This window comes from Pteropus alecto, unplaced genomic scaffold (assembly GCF_000325575.1).
Source record: "Pteropus alecto unplaced genomic scaffold, ASM32557v1 scaffold42, whole genome shotgun sequence".
NCBI lineage: Eukaryota > Metazoa > Chordata > Mammalia > Chiroptera > Pteropodidae > Pteropus > Pteropus alecto.
The window spans coordinates 15,764,172-15,785,045 of record NW_006434825.1 but is presented as its reverse complement, the minus strand read 5'-3'; the positions used below and the strand labels follow the sequence as shown (position 1 = coordinate 15,785,045).

General features: G+C 39.9%; 1 protein-coding gene across 14 annotated transcripts in view; it reads right to left on the bottom strand.

Annotated features, from left to right (window-relative positions):
- HYDIN (HYDIN, axonemal central pair apparatus protein) overlaps positions 1–20,874 on the bottom strand; it is a 337,481-nt gene that overhangs the window by 178,052 nt on the left and 138,555 nt on the right. For all 14 annotated transcript variants that reach the window (XM_025045274.1, XM_025045278.1, XM_025045276.1 and 11 more), the window contains 5 exons: positions 20,215–20,438; positions 15,989–16,056; positions 8,494–8,729; positions 5,963–6,063; positions 3,391–3,526 (listed from right to left, as the gene is read on the bottom strand). In XM_025045274.1, the coding sequence (XP_024901042.1) occupies positions 3,391–3,526; positions 5,963–6,063; positions 8,494–8,729; positions 15,989–16,056; positions 20,215–20,438 (765 nt within the window). The remainder of the gene's footprint in view (positions 1–3,390; positions 3,527–5,962; positions 6,064–8,493; positions 8,730–15,988; positions 16,057–20,214; positions 20,439–20,874) is intronic.

The following is a 20,874-nucleotide window of genomic DNA, read 5'->3' as shown; positions in this document are numbered from 1 at the left end:
CAAGCACATGGTCTGTGGCCCTGTAGGCCTGTATGTCGCAATGAACAAATGAGGCAGCGACGGGCCCTGAGGAAGGGCAGCCCCACAGCCTGGCTCGCACTCTGCACTTTCTCAAGACACTTTCCTGAGGAAGGGCAGCCCCACAGCCTGGCTCGCACACTGCACTTGCCCAAGACATTTTTTTTTCTTTTCTAAACTAACCATTTGGAAATAACGCCTTGGTTATCTGCCTACTCCCTGTCCCCCAACCCCGTGACTGGGGTAACTAACTGCTATAGTGTACGTAGAGTCCAAGGGGGCCGGGGTGGGTGTGAGGGCAGCCGTCCAGAAGGACACCAGGGCCCTTATGCCTGCACATCGGCCTCAGACAACCAGTTGAGCTTTGACAGGAAGAATCTGACTGTAGAAAGCAAATCACCAGAACTAACATTCCCTGCCCTGCTTGTTCACATGCAGAGTTCAGTTCTTCCCTGACTCTTTAATGATATTCAGACTAGGTTTCGCATTATGGTTAAGAAAGGAAAAAATACACACACACACACACACACACACACACACACACACACACACACAAATCCAAGGCTGTGAGGTGAACAAGTGTCTAAGTTTGGAGTCCACAAAACCAAAATCCATGTTGACCAAAGTGAAGTCCATACACAGTGACTTTTGGGAGAACCTGGCTGTCTGTCCATTTTGAGGCCATAGCCCTGGTTTTTGTGAATATATTTGAATGGCAGCCATTCTGCTTATATTAACTGCACATTTGTAGCTAATACGGCCCTCTCAAGGTAATTTATTTTACGCATTTACTGTTTACTGAACGAATGTCTGACTACACGCTCGGGTGTATTCAGCAGCATTGTTGACAGCAGTCTCCAGCGTCTGTGCTCAAAGCAGAGGTTTTACTACACCCATCAATGCAATTTGCTCTGAATCTGTTTGCCTCCTTCAGCTGTTCCTGGTCCTCTGCATTAGCCCCTGGGGAGTGTCCACAACCACAGGGGACAGAAGGTTAAGGTGGAATTCAAACGGAAGCTTAACCGGATCTTCAGTGAAAAGCCTGGCCTAGCTGTGGCCCAGACGTCAGCTCTGCCCAGAACTGCCGGAAGGGTTTGGTAGACACTGCAGGGCTTGCCTCCCTCTGCAGAGGTCCAGCGCGTGTAAGCAGGCCGGTGTGTGGCGGGAGTGGGCGAGAGGAGGCAGGAGCGTGTCAGTAGCCCGCAGATGCCTTGCTTTCCATCATTTTTTTAAGTCCCAAACAACTCACTGAAGTGTCTCCAAGGAGATCAAGTTTTACTAAAACGAATCCTTCTTCAGTTAACTATCAAATGGATGAATTCTGGCCCTCTCAAATTTCCTTTCCCAGTTAGAGTGGGGAACTGGTCTGAGTGTCAACTGCTGGGTTTGCTGCAGTGTCCTACCCTAAGGGCACGTGAAGAAAATGGCACTGGTGGAGCTGGGCCCAATTCCAGCAGTCACAGTCTGGCCCCTGCTGTAGGAGGCTACTCTGTGTGGGAAGAGATGGAAATGGGAGTTGAGACTGGTTAGGGGACCAGGCAGATTTGATTTGGTCTGGTTTTCCAGGGGAATAAGAAGGAAAGGGTTGGTCGAGGGTTTGGTGCTACGGTCGGAAGATTTGCAAATGCTGACACATTCCTACATGAGGCCCTTCACCATTTGTCAGTTGCTGTGAATGCGTGTATTTTTAAGCAATAAGATTCAGCTGGTCAGACTTTTCTGGATAGTCTTGGTGATGCATTTTCTGTGCTCTAACCACTGTGAGAAGCCTAAATAAAATTGATCCCAAAAATTCTTCAAAAAAAAAAAAAAAACTCCATAGCCAAATAAGTTTAGGTAATTCTGGGAAACACTTCTCAGACCCTCAGCTCGAGAAGACAGAGCATGCAGGTTTCACCGGTCTGGAGCACCCCATGGTTTAAAGTGGCCTAATCTAACTCGACATCCCTCTGCAGTAGCGCATTGTTCAGCCTATTGGAGTTTGAGGCAAAGGGAAATCAGTAATACTGATTCTGTCTTTATTTGAAGTTTTGATATTTTGTTCATCATGGATTTTTCACATTGATTTTGATTTCTTAAAATGTGGCATGAAAATATTATTTGATTACTGAGTTTCTTGGCTCCCCTTAAATTGTGTGTTCAAGCAAAGTACCTCACCCTTTCCCCAGCCTAGCTGTGCAGAAATAGCATCCCCATCGGCCCAGATGCAGGCTCTGCTCTGAGTTCTTGAGATGACCGTGCACTGCACCGGGATAGCCTGTTCCGCTGTTAAGCATCTGAAAGTTAGAAATGCATCTCCTGTCACCCCCACCCCTGGATTCTGGTTTCGTCTCAGAGAAGCCCACAGAATAACTCTCCCTCTTTTACATAATAGCCCTTTGACTAGTTAGGGGTAGCTATTTTGTCCTGGTTAAATCTTGTCTGTTCCAGATTAAACATATGCTTGCTCTCATATGACTTGGATTTCTGGATGATGTAGATTGCCATTCTGGTTACTCTAAATACAATTCATCTTTTTTTTCAAGTGTCTATTACAACAATACAATGTCAAGATCTGAAGACGAAATTCTGGCACTGCTTTGACCAGGGGCCATCTCCTTCCTTTAGCTGAACACTGTTTCTCTGATGTAATCTAGTCCCGCCTTAGTTCTGTGGCCTTCATTTGGTCTTTTAACTCATTTTGAACTTGTAGCCAATAAAACCCCCATTTGATTTTGTTTGTATACATTTTTATCAGAGTACTGTACTTACAGAACTGAGTTTTAAACCCCAATGCATTCTTGGTAAACTGCATCTCATTGGGAACCTTCCTAAACTCTAGGCTGTAGAGATCTTTTTAAATCCATTATCCATGTGCGTTTGACTGCTTACTGTCCCACCTAGCTAGGTGTAGTGGCATATGGACAGATCTACTTCATAAAACATTAAGAGGAAATACTTTCTTTCTCATTCCTATATTACCTCTAGCCTTCTAGTCCAACAAGTCCATTTATGAATATTGCATTACTATATCCTAGTGAAGCTGGTCAAGCCACAGCCGGAGACATAGATGAAAACCCCTAGCTCTGCCTCATTTCCCGTGCATGGTTAATTCACAGGCAGTTATTTGCAGGTGCTACTTTTGCATGTTGGCCTAGCTGACCCTTTATTTCTTTATCAAAAGCAATTTTCCTGAGAAAGTAACAACTTGTTTATACCTGCAGCTGCTCATTCATGCAGGTGGACAATCCAGCTGTGGCTTTATAACCCCATTCCCGGATTATCCCAGGGTTAAAAGTCAGAATTATATAAGGTCATGTGTTTAGGAATCTCTCTCGTCGAGAGAATCCAACTGAAGAAAAATCGACACTGAAAAAGGATAAAGTAACTCACCTGAGGCAGGAGCTCGTAGCATCCCGGGAGGTCATGATGATTGACAAGCTGGACCGACTTCTCATACGGGTACTTCAGGAAGCAGCGCCCAAAATCCACCTCCGTATTTACCACTTGGAGGGTAGGGACAACACACCTGCTCGAAGGAAGGAACCCATTAAAGAATTTAAAAGACTAGAGAGCTGTTCACATATGGAGAACAGAGTCCCAGGTTAAACACGACAGTCACTGTCACGGTTTTCTCTAATACCAACATTAATCATTTTCAAATCTTCCTCCTGTCATCACTCTTCCTTAGGCCCCCGTCACCATTTTTTAATCAAAAAAGGGCTAGAAGCAGGACTCCTTAAACAGCTGTCTTCTGTGGATAATGACTAACATTTCCATTGTTTTTCTGATTTGGACTCCCTTTGGCAAGGGGCCCCCACAGTACAAGTTCCTTAGGGTAGTGGATCTGTTTCCATGGCAAACAGGGCCAATTCCACCAGCATGGGGTCCTAACTAGCTGTGACACTTTGGACCAGTCAGAATCCCCTGAGGACTAGCAATAGCTCACACCATTTAAATAATGGTAATAATTCTAATGCCTCTGCAGAACAGCTGTCTCAAATCAGTAGGCTCAGGCAGCTGCTTGACCCAGAAGTGGCACTGTGACAATGGTGCTCAGTATGGAGGGGGTGTGCTGGGGGCGAGGGAGGGAGAGTTGTGTGCCAGAGAGGGAGGAATTGAGGCCCTGTGTGTGCAACTGGTCTATTATTAGGTGACTTGGGTTTTATTTTGTATCTGTGGATCTCAACATCCGACCTGCCCGGCTGCACTGTCACAATATAGTGCAATGGTGAGGATTACTGGCGTCTGAATCAGTCAGAGCCAGGTTTAGATACTGACCTTACCGAGTTCAACCCTGAACAAGACGCTTTCCCTCCTGGGGTCCCATCTTGCTTATTGGTAAAATGAAGGCAGTTCTAAGGATTGCCATTAGCATCATTAACTCTTCTTCAGGTGTTGTGGGAGATACAGGAGATAACGTGAATGAAGGTCACAGCACAGTGCCAGGGAACAGCTCAGTAAGAGACAATTAACATGTGATGGGGGCTGGCAAGCTGTCATTCCTGGCTCTCTGATAAAGCTACTTTAGGGAGCAAGTGCTAAAGCAACTCTTCTGTTGGAAGTATTCGAGCAGTTCCTGCAGATTACACTAAAGTAATGACATGGGAGACTTGTTAACCCCAAAGCTTAGGGCTTCACCTGGGATGAGTATTCATTTTTATCTAGAATAAAAGTTGTTGGTTGACCCAACGACTTTCATAAAGCTAATCCTTTACTACCTGAAACACTGTGGCTGAGTGGGTTTATAGTATTTGACTTGGGTCACAGAACATACATGGTAGAAATCACATAGCCTCTTAGGACCTTTTTTTTTTTTTTTTTTTTACATTCAGGATTTCTGATTGATAGCTTCAGGGAAAAGAGTCTGGAAAGTGTCAGAATAAACCCACATTGAAAAGAAATGCAAGACTAGACAAAAAGGCAAACCTGGGTATAGAGAGGACCAGATGAAAGACTTTGTGCTGTTTTTAAACAAACAAATTAGTTGAATCTTTAGAAGGAATACTACATAGGTCACAGCAAGACCTTGACCTTCAAGTTCTTTTAGGGCTGCCCTCTGACTTTGTCCAAGCCCAAGGCACATGAAATGGTGTCCATTATGATGTCCCCACTTCCTAGCACATCTGCATCTTCTTTAAGGTACATCTTCCTAAGATTCATGATGGACCTAAATTCTAGGAATTGATATATTACTAGAGTTTTACTAAATAATTTGTTCTTTTTCCTTTAGGTGGCATTTTCACATATACACTCTAAAGTCCCAGATCTGGACACCTGTTTGCTTCGGCAAGAGTGTGGCCCATGATTTCATTGGGGATCACTGTCATCATCAGTAGGTGACACACTACCCTTGGAAAGACTGTAACTTGGTCAAGGAGACATGGTCAACAAAAAAAGCCAGGACTTTAACCTGATTCCAGAGCCTACTGCTGCCTTTGTTAAAAAAGGGAGAAGTGGGTGATGGTTCTGAGGCATGTATATTGTTAGAGAGGGCGTCATCTGGGGGTACAGCCTGTAGCCTGCTTTCAAGTCATAGCGACAGTGTCTGAAGCAGGACTGCCTTGCTAAATGAATCTTCCCCTGCAGGATTGTGAGCACTACTCTTGCTGCGTAACTCTGGAATACTGTATTTAAAGATAAAAATAAAAAACAGCAACTGTTCACCTTCTCTTCCTGCTAAAACCCTTTTAGTTATATACTTGGGAAGTCAGAAAGTCAAAGAACAGAGAGCGCGATTATTCTTAACACTGCAAAACACACACATCCCTTCTCTTATCTCCATCAAAGGTATCTCTGCTGTTTTAAAGTTTTGTCATTTGAATATCAGATTCAGCCTCCCTTCCCAGGAAAGCAGAACAAAGTGCAGCGTGAACTGGTGGCAGGCCTGCTGCCGTCCAGACAGGCAGTCCGTTACTGCAGACTCAGGGGAGACTCGGAAGAGAGAAGCAGGCGAGTGTGATACCTCGCTGTAATTAGGAGCGCCAGCACTTCTTCCCCGATGCCCTCCACATCCACCACCAGAGCCAGTTCATATTTCTGCACAGTGTTGGAGCATAAGGTCACCTGGAAAGAAAAAGGAGAAGAGCTGCTCTTCTAAAAGACCAGGGGGATGACCGTACTGATGACTGCGGCTTCTAAGTATTTTATTATGGGATGCATGGCGTTTTACGTTTTTAGCTGAACGAGTTACATTTCAGGTCAGGGCACGCTGAGTTTTTTCAAAGGCCAGGTTAAAAACCAAATGGCTTTTAGTACAATAGGTCTGCTCATTTCCGAGGAGGTTGTGTTAAAGAAGCATAAGGGGAAAAATGACCCTAAAGGATGAACAACATCAAACAAACTTTAATTACTGCAATTTAAATTGTTCTCTATACCTCTGGGCAATATAAATTACGAAAATTCCATACATCGACAAAACATTATAGCTAAATTTCTCTTGTAGCAAAATAAATGAAATAACTATGTCAGTTCCAGAGAATGGCATGAGAGATCAACCAGTCTTTTTTTAAAACCAAAATCTTGCCCCACCACCACTGATATTCATTATTAGAACAGAAAACAGGAAGCTCCAAAGAAAGGTCTACCCAAGGACAGTATCTGCCCAGCATATTTCATCCTATGTTTTTATTGACTGTTGTGAAATGTTACATTTAGGCTTCTGAAGCTTTGTTACAATGTTTAATTGCTTTAAAATGATTTGTACTGGAAGAGATGCTTGTAAATCTAGAAAACAGCTTCTGGCACAGGTTAAGGCTTTTCTATCTATAAATTATGTATCAAGTACTAATTAAAATTTTTTTTGGTTGCAAAGGGAATTATTGGATGCAAATTTGAGTCCACATGGACGTGGTTGGAGTGCAGATCATGAAGGAAAACTGAAGCTTGGAGAAAGCTTGTCCAAATATAAAGGAAAAATAAAATAAAGATGGAGTCATTGATTTAGAAAGAAATCATGTCAGATTTGGAGAGAAGCAGGTGCCCCAGCATGAAGAGATTCCTCGAGTGACTCTAAGCCTCGTTTATGTCTCTGAGCTATGGTTAGAAAGCAGAAGAACAAGTGGTTCTGGCAGAAGTATTCTAGATAGAGGCTATGTCTTCTAAAACCTTCCCGTACTATGTGGGAGAGGCAAAAAAAGTAGGCGGGGGGGAAGGTAGGTAACATGTAAGCTGAGTGTTACTAGGTAAATAATAAATAAATTCGCTGCAGCAGTGCTTCTCCCTGGGAGAGTCAAGCAAGCGCTAGGACTTGAATGGCTGTGCTCTGACCGCTTCACATGCTGAAACCCTGAACCCCCAGTGCGATGGTATTAGGAGGCAGGGCTGCTGGGTTGTGGTTAGGTCGTGAGGGGGGAGCCCTCGTGAACAGGATCTGTGCCCTTATGAAAGAGGGTCCACAGAGCTCCCCAGCCCCTTCCACCGTGTGAGGCCACGAGGAGAAGTTGGCAGTCTGCAAATGGAAGAGAAGAGGGCTTTCACCAGAACCCAACCACGCTGGGACCCTGATCTCGGACTACTTGCCTTCAAATTGTAAGAAATAAATTTCTGTTGTTTATAAGCAACCTAGTCTCTGATGTTTTGTGGGAGCAGCCCAAACGAACTGAGATAGCAACCCTGAGAAGTTATAATGATGTATGATAGTAAACCTCACTGGAACCATGCAGAAGCCCTTGGAAGAGCTAAAAATTCCCAGAAAAGATTTAGGATGAGTGGATTCATGGTGGGATACTATGAAACATTTAAAACAAATTTTGTGGATAAAACCATAGCTGAGTTAAATATTCACAGATAATGACTAAAAAGAAAATTATTAACCTTAGCTATAAAATCTTATCTTTTTTCTTTTCCCAGAAAGGATAAAATCATTTTAAGTCTAGATCTGTTTGGAGAGAAAAAAGTAAGCGCAGGGGGACAGTAAAACCTTTCTCCGTTAGCCATGAGATAATTCTGCTGGTGGCACCGCAAAGCCATAACCAAAGCATCACTCTGTGAACCTAAATATTAAGCACTGCTAGGAATATCACATCCACATTTACCATAAAGCCCAGATTTGCATTAAAAATCTGAATCGACTAGATATCTTCTCTGACATAAATCTGGACATTGATTGGTATTCACGTTTTGAGTCTGAAGGAAAGGAGGACCTAATTGTCAATGAGCCCTTAAATCTTTTTCTATTAGTACTGATTGGTATGCCATCTGCATAGAGCAGTGGTTTCACTAGAAATCACTACAATCCACTATTCTGGTGAGGGCAACGCATCTAGACTGATGGAAAGCCACTGGAGCAGTGTCAGGCCTTCTGCCCAGTATATTCGTATTTGGTTTCTTTTGCCTCGGTAGTTTATTTTCTTATAGGCCCACTTTCCCACGTGAATTAGAGGCATTCCTCCCCATTGACACCGGGTATATAGAACAAACCCTGGATGTGGTTCCCAGTGGCTATTTGAAAGTTCAGCTGGTTGGCTGTGTGTGCTGGAAGGCTGTGCACTTTACCCTGATAGCAGCAAATCCTTGGGAGCGAATGGTGCCGCAGCTGGGGGTGATGGTGAATTCTTTTGGTTTCATTATGGGTACTTCATCCTTGTTCCAAGATGGTCTTTTGTTGTCTGAATACTGCTCACAACCTCGAATGCTTTTATCGCCAACGCCATCCCCAGGGATACGCAGTTTGAAGGTCATGGGAACCAAAGAGGTATTATTGAGGGAACATATCAAGGTATGAGGAAACCCTGGAAAATAAAATATGAGGTGAGACATAAAAGGCCACAATAGACTCCCTTTAACTTCAACCTGCCCCAGCACTGCCAAACCTCTTAAATGAATTGTCTATGCAATTCAGCACTACTTGCTCAGCTCCAACTCTCCCTGAAACTGTTTTCAATGGTAAATCAATAAATACATTTCATTCATTCACTCATTCAATGAATACTTATTATGCATTTACTATGCAGCAACATCGGACACAAAATCATCATCCAGGTCCCACTCAAGAGCAGCCTCTACTATCAGTTTGCTGAGTAGTCTTCCAGAATATATTTTGCATTTAGTTTTTACATAGAAATATAGACTTTCCCCCCAGTAGAATCATGTTTGCTCTTTTTATTTGCCAATGTGTGAAAGGAAAAGCCTGTATGGTTTTGCCCGCTGTGTGACCTCAGAGCCTGCCAAGACTTTATATAACTCATCCTGGACCTGTCTGAGGCTCATGCCCTCAGGTTCGATGACAGAAACCAAATAATAGCCTCTCCCAGGAGAGACTTTGTGATCTGCTTCTGAGCCACTCAGAAACTAATAGATTGGCTTTTACCTCCCACAGACAAAGCTGCTTTTTCATTTTATATCCAGCCCTCTTACATTCAGTGCAGTGAGATTCACATTCCTTTCCTAAGAGATGTGGATCTTCCTCACCTGGTAAACAATAAACTGAGCTCTGATTTTGGGTTTCCCTAGGTGGCCATTGTATCTGCTACCACTTTCAAAACAAGAGTTATCTATAACCATAGGAGAACAAATATGCATATTTCTACTGGATGCAAACACTACTCTCTACTTTGAACCCAAGTGCAAAATTAGATGACTGGTCTTGGAATAATTACTACAGTAATGCTAGGGGTATTCTGAATTAATCTACTTCTCTCCCAATGTGTGAGCCTTTGTCTACACATTAGGACTATAAAAAATGCGTTTATGTCTCCTTTATGATTCTGCACCTGCCAATATACTTGGAAGAGATCTTTAATGGAAAAATAATTGTCTGATTAAGTGCACAATCATGTAATTGCTACATTTGACTTTTCTGAACTTTCCCAACATTGACTCTTAAACCGTAGATTCCTTACCCTTATTTCACCTGACCATTTATGGGATAAATACTCTTCTAATGTAGGATGTACATATTATGGAAGTAGATCCTATAAAGATTCTTCCAAACCATTGCTCAGACTATTTCCCTGAAGCTATTAATTTTTTTTTCTGAGAATAAAGCCAATTACAACCACCTAGATAGAACCAGTCCTTGTACAACTACCTGTAGTATCTCAGGTTGCTTGTCAAGAAGCCTAAAGGAAAGGGATACTGTTAAACTAAAAGATCGTTAATATGAGCGTTATTCCCAGGTTTCTGGTTGCATCACGTCCTAATACTACTCTATGGTTTCATCCAAATGCAAGTACTTTGCAGTACAGACCTCTCTTCTCCCTTCTTCATTGTCTGGTATATAAAAACTCAACATTTATGTGCTTAAAAAAAAAAAATTAACAACATGCTTGGCCAGAATGCCTCAAAGTTTCACAGAGGCACCTTCGACTTCTCCCAGTACTTAACCCATTTCCCGTTTAGGAAAAAAAAAAAAAAGTGCCAGCATTAATTTTACATAAACATGCTCTTTGAAGCAAATTCGACTGGTTTTCAATGTAGAAATAAAATATAAAAACTGTTCTTGGAGTTATTTCTGAATAGAACTTGTCTCTAATCCTAATGTAACAGAAACGTATATGATGATCAGTATTTAATAATTTTTTGTGTGTGTGTGGTAAATTTTAAAGCACAGAACAACATAAAGCAGAACATCTAGGATTTGACATTTTCAGTGAACGAGAATTACTATAGTTTGTAAATGACCATACCACTACTAAAACCAGAATGCTATAAACAGAATGATATCATTTATTTCCAAAGATTATCAACACACTGGAGTGACATGAAAATAATAATAAAAGCGAGATACTTCGTGGCAAACTTTGGGGGTAAAGTTAGGACTGTGACACACGAGTTATCTCGGGGTAAAGGCAGCAGCTGCAAGCACCGCCAGCAAGTAATTTCGGGGCAAATGGGAAATAGATTAAACAATATTGTAAAAAACAGTATTCTCAAGAGATTTGATTCTCATTCAATATGTGTATTTTCACCTGACCTAGAAAACCCCTAAGAAGACTTAAAGAAACTAGGAGCAAAAGATAATAAGACTGCAAAGGAAAATTTTCAATTCTAAAAAATGGTGATACATTATTTAAAACGCCTCTTCTAAAGAATGGACCCTACTTGAGGAGAGTATTAAATTGTTTCAGCAATAACCAAGACCAAGTGAAATTACAATTCATAGACTTTTGGAGATACGTGAGATATTTTAGACAATAGGTTCCTAATTTTTCTAGTAAAATAAAAATCTCTACATAGCAAAGGGAGATGTGTCAGCAGATCATTAGGCAAAACAGGTGGTACTTTTGTAGTCATCTACAGAAATAAATCAGAATATGGGAGATCAAAAATTCAGCCCCTGACTTAGAAAACAAACCTTTCCTAAAATCAGGATCCTCCAGCCACTTCAGTGGTCTTTGGCACACCACCAATGACATGACCCAAAGTCCAAGATGGCCTTTGACAAAAATCTTATACCACAAGTCCCATCATAGAAAAAGTAAGATAATCTCTGAACAAGAGTAGATGGGAAAATTTCTCCTCTATAGCTGGAGCTATGTCTAGTTTTTGCCTTATATCCTGCTATAATATTCCAGGAAAACTAGGCAGTGGGACATGGGTCTAAATGGGTCTAAATCATACTCCAGAAGAACCTTCCAAATAAAAATGGGCTGTGTCCAAATTGCATACTTAAGGATATGTTTTTGTAGTTGTCTATAAATTCTTTAGATAGATATCGGCCTCCCTACACAGAAAGGCTGCTTCCATAAATGTGACTTAAGAAATTGAATGCTATAACCTTCCCCACTAATAGTAGCCTTACACAGAAGACTTATAAAGAATCTTATAGTTTGTTAACCATTTGATCAAAAATGCTACAATCTACAATCCTTGGGAAATGTAGAGCATAAAAATAGTATTATCAATCCTAAACTGCCAAGCTCTGAGGCTCCTGAAGTTCCTTGGTGAAGAGTTTTACCTTCAGTTCCAATGTCCATCGGATCAGGTTAACTTCCTCTAGAACTTACAGACTATTCACTTTAGGAAATAATAACTAGAACATCCATATGATTATGAGTCTTTTATCAATCTGAATCAAGCTTGCTTCATGTAGACATAACTAAATATTGTCAGGAACCAACTCATCTGTAAGTTCCAGAAGCCTTCCCTAAAAACTCACCCTCAGAGCTTCCCTAAAAGCTCTCCCTTCTTTCAACCTCGACAATGAATACTCTGAAAAATATACCAATAGTCTTCTTTATAGGCTTCAATGACCCTGCAGTTAACTATGAAGTAGACCTTGGGTAAAAAGATACCCAAATAAACGGAATTATTGGCTAAAGACATGTAGAAAACTATGTTTACTGGAGAACTTAAGTGGAAGTTTGCTAATAAAACTTCCAGAAATAATGACCTTCAGAAATAGACAGCTATTCTAAGCTCCTAAGAAAAATTCTGCCCAAGACTGATGGAACGAGATTTTGCAAGGTGCCTGACATTACTGATTCTCGTACTTTCCTTTGTATACTTTTGTTCTTTATCACCTTGCCATATTATTTTCTATTTACTCTCTTAAGGTTATAGAACTCTGATATCCCCCATTGTCTCCCTTACTGTTAACAATAACTTGCTTGGGTGTAGGCTTTGCTCATGCCTACTATGATCTCCTCTGCCAACCTTTCTAAGATTTTTTTTTTTTACAATCATTACAATTAAGCTTTGCCCTTAGCTCCCTACTTTACACTCACTTAAAGTTATTTAAATACTTCTCCTTGAGTAAAATACTGCCAGTTCACGCCTGGGCTATGGAAGAGACAACTATCATGCTTTTTTAAAATGCTATGGTATCCCAACAATTTTGCTCTCAAACCCTAACTTTCTCGGTCCAAATTATCCAATGGTCAAGTCCACTGAGTGCCTGGAGCCTTCCAGACTCCTTATTTTCATTCAACGGATTTTTGTGCAACCCAGAAATAGCGAGTTTACACATACTCACCCTGCCCCTTTTGGTCTGTCGCTTGGCATATCGGCTGTTACTTGGTCTGTTTTATTTTTTGACCGACCTGATGATTTATCAAAGTCTCAATGTTCCTCCAGGGACAACTGCCACCCAAATTCTATAATCTGACTCTTACGCTATTGTAGCTTCAGTCAGCATAATTATTTATTAAATATGTCATACACTATCCAATCCTACCATCAAAATCTTTATTGCTGCACTTTTAACAATTTAGATATCAATCGGCAGTACTATTACCTCTCACCTACTTTATAATATTTATAATATTCTAACATCATCAAACCTCACAGAGTCTGATGCAAAAATCTAAATCTTCATTTCTAAGCAAATAAATGCCATGTCTCCAACACTAACCTATAACAGTTACCTCTTCAGGAATGGGCCTTAGTGCCAACATGGGAACAATATTACCAACTTTAGTTAGCTTAATATACTCCTAAGCCCTACAATAGTCTCTGAAAATCATACTCCACACAATATGTCTGTCATCCTGAAACGACTAAAATAATCCCTCCAGTTTCTGAGTTGCTCCTGTCAGAGTTAACTTCTCGTTTGCATCTGGAACTACATGTACTCCTATTGGCCTTTAATTCCTGAGCCAATAACATGCTTACTTTTATCTGCCTCATCAAACATCTACTTGTACATGTGGTGTAATAATTAGAAAGTTTCAAATAAATAACTTCCAATGGACCATGTCTCTTTGTGATGGGAGGTCAATCTAATTGGAAGAATAATGACACTTTGTATTGAAGTCATGAGGACTCTAGTTCCAACTTTGGGATTTGAAAACAGTATCATAAAATAATTTTGAAATACTATCATGAAATTATCTCTAACTTTGGCTGTTATGGTACAAAAACCAGAAGTACAGTAAAGTAGCTTGAATTAACTGACCCAAGTGGCTTTGAAAACCAAACAGCCCTAGATTTCCTGCTGGCAAGCCAAAAAAACATGTTTTTGTTAACATTTCCTGCTGCACTAGAGAAGATTAAGAAATCCATATCCAAACTAAAAGAAAAGGCAACTTAGGTTTTGAAGGCGGACTTAGGAGAGATAATAAGTTTTCATATCTCAGATTTGGGGAATCGTGGGTCATAGCTCTGTAGTGTGTTCCAGCCTCCTGTTGAGCTGCTATATCATCAAATGGTTCAATAAGATATTCCTCAAGAAAAGAAAAAGAAGCTTATTTCTAATTTTCACTTTAGCTAGTTACCAAAACTTCTAGTTGAATCAACCATGAGAAACAGCTGTTAGCTTATCATTAGTACAGCATTCACATTAACAGTGCAGAGCTGAGCAATAGAGCAAATTGTGGACAACGACTCAGTGTGACATTTCTTAGAGTAACTGATCTGAGGTATCTATTTGTACTCTGTTGTCTCCCTCCAGGGCAATATGACATAGGGCACATCTTCCAAACGTCCTTGTGTTGGACTTCATATTTAGATGTCTGTGAAGTAAGCTGTCACGCATCAGTTGCCCAGACCTCTATGCGGACTCAGTTTGAACTGTCTGGAGGATGACTACGTAGGTCTGGGTATACTAATTCATTTCTTATTGTGCATCTGTCACAGTTACCCTTGAGAGAGTATGCCTCTCAGCTGGCCACCAGATGATTGTCAAGTTGTATGTCACTTTTATTTTCCTTCAAAAGAGTCTATCACTCAAACATATTCTATGAATTTGTAAAAATCTCTCTAGCCATTTGCATATTCTATAGTAACATAGACATTCACCTTCATTTACATAGATTTTCCTACAGGATGTACCTTACCTAATACGATGTAGATGAGGGGGGCATTGTATAAATAAATATGTTCTGAATAAATAAAACTATTATACTCCCCAGACGGTAAAGCAACTGATAAAGGCATTATTAATCAGCTTTTTCTAAAGAACTATTTTTCCCCAAGTAGATGGGCCTACTTGAAATGAAGCAAAAAAACTGAAAATCAAAATGGGAGGCAACAGAGTAAAATGAAAAAGATTGTGGAAAATGGATTTAGACTAGGAAGTTGTTGCTGTTGTTGTTGTTGTTGTTATTACCACCACCTCCTAAAAAGAACTATTCTCATAAATTAATTTTAAGTCAGATAAACTATATTTAATTAATATAATTTAAATTCAATTTAATATCTCCCTAATGAGAAAAATTACATACTAAGCAATAAGGTTATTGGGTAAGGTTGAATTTTGGAGGGCCACAAGTCACTGCCATACCTGTTTTTTTTTCCAACTTCCAAGAACCAATTTTCCCCTCTTAGGGGGCAACATCACTTGTGTTGATAATACGTGATTTAAATGGATCTCAATTGAAATATTAATTCTGCCATTGCTGTGTGACTTTAGGACGTTATATAACTGTTCAATGCTCAGTACTTCCGTCTCTAAGATGGGGATCTTAAATAGTGCCTTCCCATAAGATTCTAGAAGGTTTAAATGTAATACTGCACATAAGTGACTTAGCAATGATTAGAATATATAGAAAGAACCAATAAATGGGAACTTTCGCTGCTACTGCTGTTATCATTTTTATTATTGAGGAAACTTAGATGGAAGAAAATGACTGAAAGAAATAACTGAGTAAGAAGACAACATCAAAATATAGAAGAGTCTTCAATTTGGAGCAATAACACGCCTGAATCAAACCACCACTGAGGTCACTTTAAACTTGAGAGCATCTCTCCGAGAAGGTTGCTGTGTGGCCAGACCGGCAAATCAGAATCTGCATATAAATAGCATGTTCATAACAGTCAGACTCTGGAGTGAAGTCTGTGGAGTGAAGTATAAGGCTTTCTGCTGTTCCACTGCTGCCAGACGGGGCACAGCCATGGCCTGATAGCTATTAGCACCCAGGACGCAATACCAAATTTCACATAGAAACTACAAAATGGCACCGAAGTGCCACTGCTGCAGAACAATTGCAGAACCTATTGGCTGTTACTCATAAAAAATGGTAAGAAATATTCTTTGTAAACCTTTTTTCCTCCCATGTAGAGAGGAAAGCAATTCTTCCCAGTTTCTAAGTTAAAATGGAAAAATACTCACCAAAGGAAACATCACCAAAGTGCAGAGCTGGAACATTAAAGTGGAAAGTGGGGCCAATGACACAGCCTCTGGAAGCAGAAGTACAAGCAGGGGAGTGGGGGGAGAATCCAGTGAGTATGCGGTAACCATCAAGAACTGGGGAGACGGGGAAAAGGTAAGCGCTGAAAACCATAATTTTTAAATCAATTATAGACTCTGGGACTTAAAAAAAGTAAGAGATGATGGTCTATCACAGTGGTTCTTAAAATTCTTTTTCAGCTCTCAAATCACTCGTAAGATATTGTGGTTAGCTCCCCACCACATCCCTACCAGTGATGAGGCAGGAAAGACACATCACCAAACTAAGGACACAAAATGTTAGTGTGGATGACACACATACCACGAAAAGTTATTAACTCGGGCAACAACAACAAAAAATTATAGGCCTAATCATATAATAAACATCAGAGATTACCAATGATACTAGTATTCCACTTTCATAAAACTGTCTTAAGCCAGTTCCTACCACCAAGTAGCTATGACCTTGGCCAGTTACTTGACCTCCACAGGCTTTAATTTCTTTTCCTCGGGTATAAAAGGAAGGACTGGAATAGGTGACTTTTAAAGACACTTTATTCTAAATATTGGTCCATTTCTCTCCCAGAGCAAGGCCTCATGATCTTGGAGTGATGCTTTAGTTTAAAAGAAATACAGTTATACTTCAGAGATATTGCGGGTTCGGTTCCAGAGCACTGCAATAAAGCAAGTATCACAATCAAGTAGGTCATAATATTTTTGCTGATAGAGGGTCTTACCTTCAATTTGTAAAAAAAAAAAAAAAAAATACAACATCTGCAAAGAGCAATAAAATGAGGTATGCCTGTAATACAGAGATCTACACTTCTAGCTGTGCCAAGCATTTAAATGTTATAGATGCGCAGATATCAGAAAACACACTAAGCATAAATCTTATTCACTCCAGATATTGGTGATATAGGTGTGCCACACCGGGATGAATGCATTAGTCACTTTTACTTCTGGCTGCTCCAGATCTGACTATAACTGGTGAGAGGCTGCTATAAGCCTGGGAGGAGCAAAGACAGCAAAGACTCAAAGCAGCCAGTTTGAATTCTAAAAGCCTTTCTCAAAATCATCTATCCTATTTCGTGCTAATAACCCAAAGTGGTTTCAAAAGGGGTGGCGGGTACTCAGCAAGGAATTAGAATCCAGCTGAGAGTGAAGTCAAACAAGCCTACAGGTTAGATACCTACATGATTTGTAAAAGAAGTTGGGGTCAGGGCAAAGTAACAAACATGAAAAGTGTCTGAAATGCACAAAAGGCTAAAGAAAGTAAGGAAGATTACAAATTTGCACAAAACAGTCGTTTCATCACAGCAGAAGTAGAAACCAGAGTTAAATCACATTTGTTCAAAGGCACATGTAATGAAAGGCATTGTGGGTAACTACCACCTGGGCTTCGATACCGTAACATCCATTCTAACAGGGATTCTGACTATTAGGACAGCCTCTGCCAGGACTGTGACCTCCATCAATACAGTGGTCTGTTAAAATTATAATTTTAAAGACTAAGAGAGTGACTGAATTATTATGATATACGAAGTGAAAAATTTTGAATATAAGATATATTTATGCTAATGGTTAAAACTTTATTAAATTACACATATAAAAACAGGAGGGAAGAAAACTGCTTGTGAGTAATTTTAAAATCGCATTAATTCTACAGTGTTGTTTATCCGACCACTTAAAATATTGTGTCATATAGTTTGAGGGATAAATAGAAATGGCAAATTTTGATAATTATTCTGCTCTTTCAAAGCATACTAACCAAAATTACGTAGTATTGAAAAAATTGAGGAGAGAGGAATACCTGACAATAAAAGAATAAGAAACAAAATTCCAGGATCCACAACATTAACTTTATAGAGATATTTTGGGCCACAAGGCCCAAAAGGTGTTTCTAGCAAAGTCATAAGTCAGTATTAACAGGTGGAGCTGAGAATATATATATTATACATGTATTTCACCCTTCGTCATGAGACATTTATTCGTCTCATTTATTCGACACCAGATAGTTACCAAGTTTTCAAAACTATTGTTTATGGTTTGAAGTGCTAGAACACTTTTGGGCACATGCAATTTAGACAAAAATGTTTCTCTTAACAATTTGTGATTAGCTTTAGGATGAACATAAACATTCTTTCTACAGTCAAGTTTTCCTTCCCTTTGAAAGAAACCAGAAATAAACATCCCAAATAAGAAAGGAGCATGGGAGCTTGAGCGATTGGTAACGTTCAGAGGATGAAACGAGCGATTTAACCTCCATAGAGCACCTGGAATATTAACTAATCCAAGTTCACTTGTGAGTAGGTTCCTGGGAGAGCTTATTAAATAAATACCCCAAGACACACATTTATTCCTAAATAGAGTAGCAATGTATGTATGTTGATAGTTAGTTACAGTATTATTAGGCTGAACTTAAAATGGGGAATGGCCAGATGAAATCGGGATGGGCTTTCTTATTCAGCTTGAAGGACAGTTAGCCTGTCTTGACCAGCATTTCGCTTTTTCTTTCTCTACATAAAAAGTAAAATTGTGGTCCTTTAACATCCGATACTTTCTTACCTACAGATAGGGCCATCATTCTTTTTATCTTAAATGTTTATAAGAGCACAGTTTTAAGGTTTTATCTTCCCCAGTTTTGTATGGAGGCCTGTATAACCTCCATGGACCAGGATAATCGTAGTGAATTTTCCAGAATTGTAAATTTGTTATTCAAATATCTGGACAGCAACTCTGATTTTTTTTCTATTATCACAAACACCGATGTATTATGGAAGAGAATGCAAATGCCTTGTGAAAGTTTCTGATAAGTCTTGAGACTTAAAAAAAAAAGGATTTATGACGGTAGCAGGCTGTCTTAGCTGTGCCATAGAACTACAGAGGCATATGCCTACTCATTCTCTGTGCTTGTTAGGGGTTGATTAGTTTTATAGGACTGCTATAACAAAGACCACAGATGCAGTGGCTTAAACAACATAATTTATTTCCTCACAGTTTTGTAGGCTGGCAGTCCAAGATCAATGTGTTGACAGGATTGGTATCTTCTGAGAGACTCCCTCTCTCTGGCCTGTAGATGGCCATCTTCTCTCTGTCTTCACATTTGTTGTAATGTCCTCTTCTTGTAAGGACATCGGTCATATTGGATTAGGGTCTACCCATATGACCTTAATTGCTTCTTTAATAATCCTATCCCCAATGCAGTCACATTCTGAGGCACTGGGTATTAGGACTTCAACATATGAATTTTGGGAGGATGTAATTCGTCCCATAACAGGGATACTTAGGTGGAAGAAATGAGAAGAAATGATCTTTGAGCTGATCTTGAGATTCTGAATTTCCAGTAGGTATATCATAAGTTTTTCTAGGACCCTTCAGGCCATACTCGTCTGTCTCTTTTCTATGTTATTTCCAGATCTTGCAGGAGACCTCGGCTGCAGATAGAGTCCTTGCGGGACTGCCATGGTAATGAACAACCTGTTGCTGTGGGAATCCAAAGAGAATTTGCAATGTGTTCTGAAGATATGATCTTTCTAAGCACCAGGAACCAGAAGTTCTAGATCTTCTCAATGGGTTGATCACAGAGAACTTTTTTTTAAAACCCAAGGACAAACTCTGCTATTAATGACTTTTGACTATTATAAGCAGCTGGAGAAACCATCAAAAGACTGTTAGCACAAAAGCAGCAAGTGTCTTGCCGTGGCTAACTAACTCTATAAGGAGATTCTTACAATACCTGAGCATGCGATATAGGTAAAGGCATTTAAAGAACTTCCTTAAAATAAAAACGAAAGATGAAGGTTTAGTGAAATTATGATAATAGTTAAGGATATGATTTTATATAGGTGTTAGTAACTTATTTCCCCCTAAACATCTGAAAACAGAGAGAGTAACTAAAAACTAATTTAATAATTAAGTCCTTGTTTTATAAGGTTATAGCTTACAGAAACACTAGATCCCCCAAAGCATCTGTATCCTTGTTATGATAATAAGTTACACATGTTTAGTAGGGAAACACTGGTGGAAATTTAAAACACCCCATTATGTCGATGTGTTCATATAAACAAAGGTAGTTATGGTTATCCAAGAAATGATCTAGTTATGAAGTTTAAGAAAGCAGTAGGTAAAAACTTCAGTTAGTTTCCACATTAGTTATAGATGTATCTTACCTAATGGTCAGTTTCACAGGCTCAGGTGACCCATTGACATTGACCAGGAACTCTTCTTCGAAGTTCCCCAGGATGACAGAACTAAAGGAAATCTGGACGGCCTGGACGCCGCTTGGTTCAATGATGCCTTCTTTGGGGCTGAAAACAAAGCAGGCCCCCATGGCCGAAGTGGGAGGGATCATGTTGAAGAGGGCGTCAATGCTGCCTTTGTTGGATAGTATGGCCTATATTGATAAAAAGGCAAAAATGAAGAGGCAGACAATGGGTCTCCGATTTATTTTCATATAAGCATGTGGCTGTATCATTTAATACCAACACAGAGACAGAGGCAGGGATTAGAACCAAAGAAAAACTCCAGGGCAGAAATGAACAGTCTTCTCTCTTGAATGTTTGAAGATAGGAGTCCCAAGCCAGAAAGAATTTTTGTTTTTGTCTCCTCTTTAAAGTGGAGTTAGTCATATGAATTATACTTATGCTATAAAGACTGATAATAATCACATCTACTGAAAAGCCTTTAAATACTATTTTTTTGATATTCTCTGTAAAGTAACCAAGGGAAGGGAAGGTATTTCTCTCAAATGCATAAGAAGGCTGAGATTAAGTGGCATACTGAAAAATAAAGTGAGTCAGAATAGAGGAGCGAGAACTACCTAAGCCCAT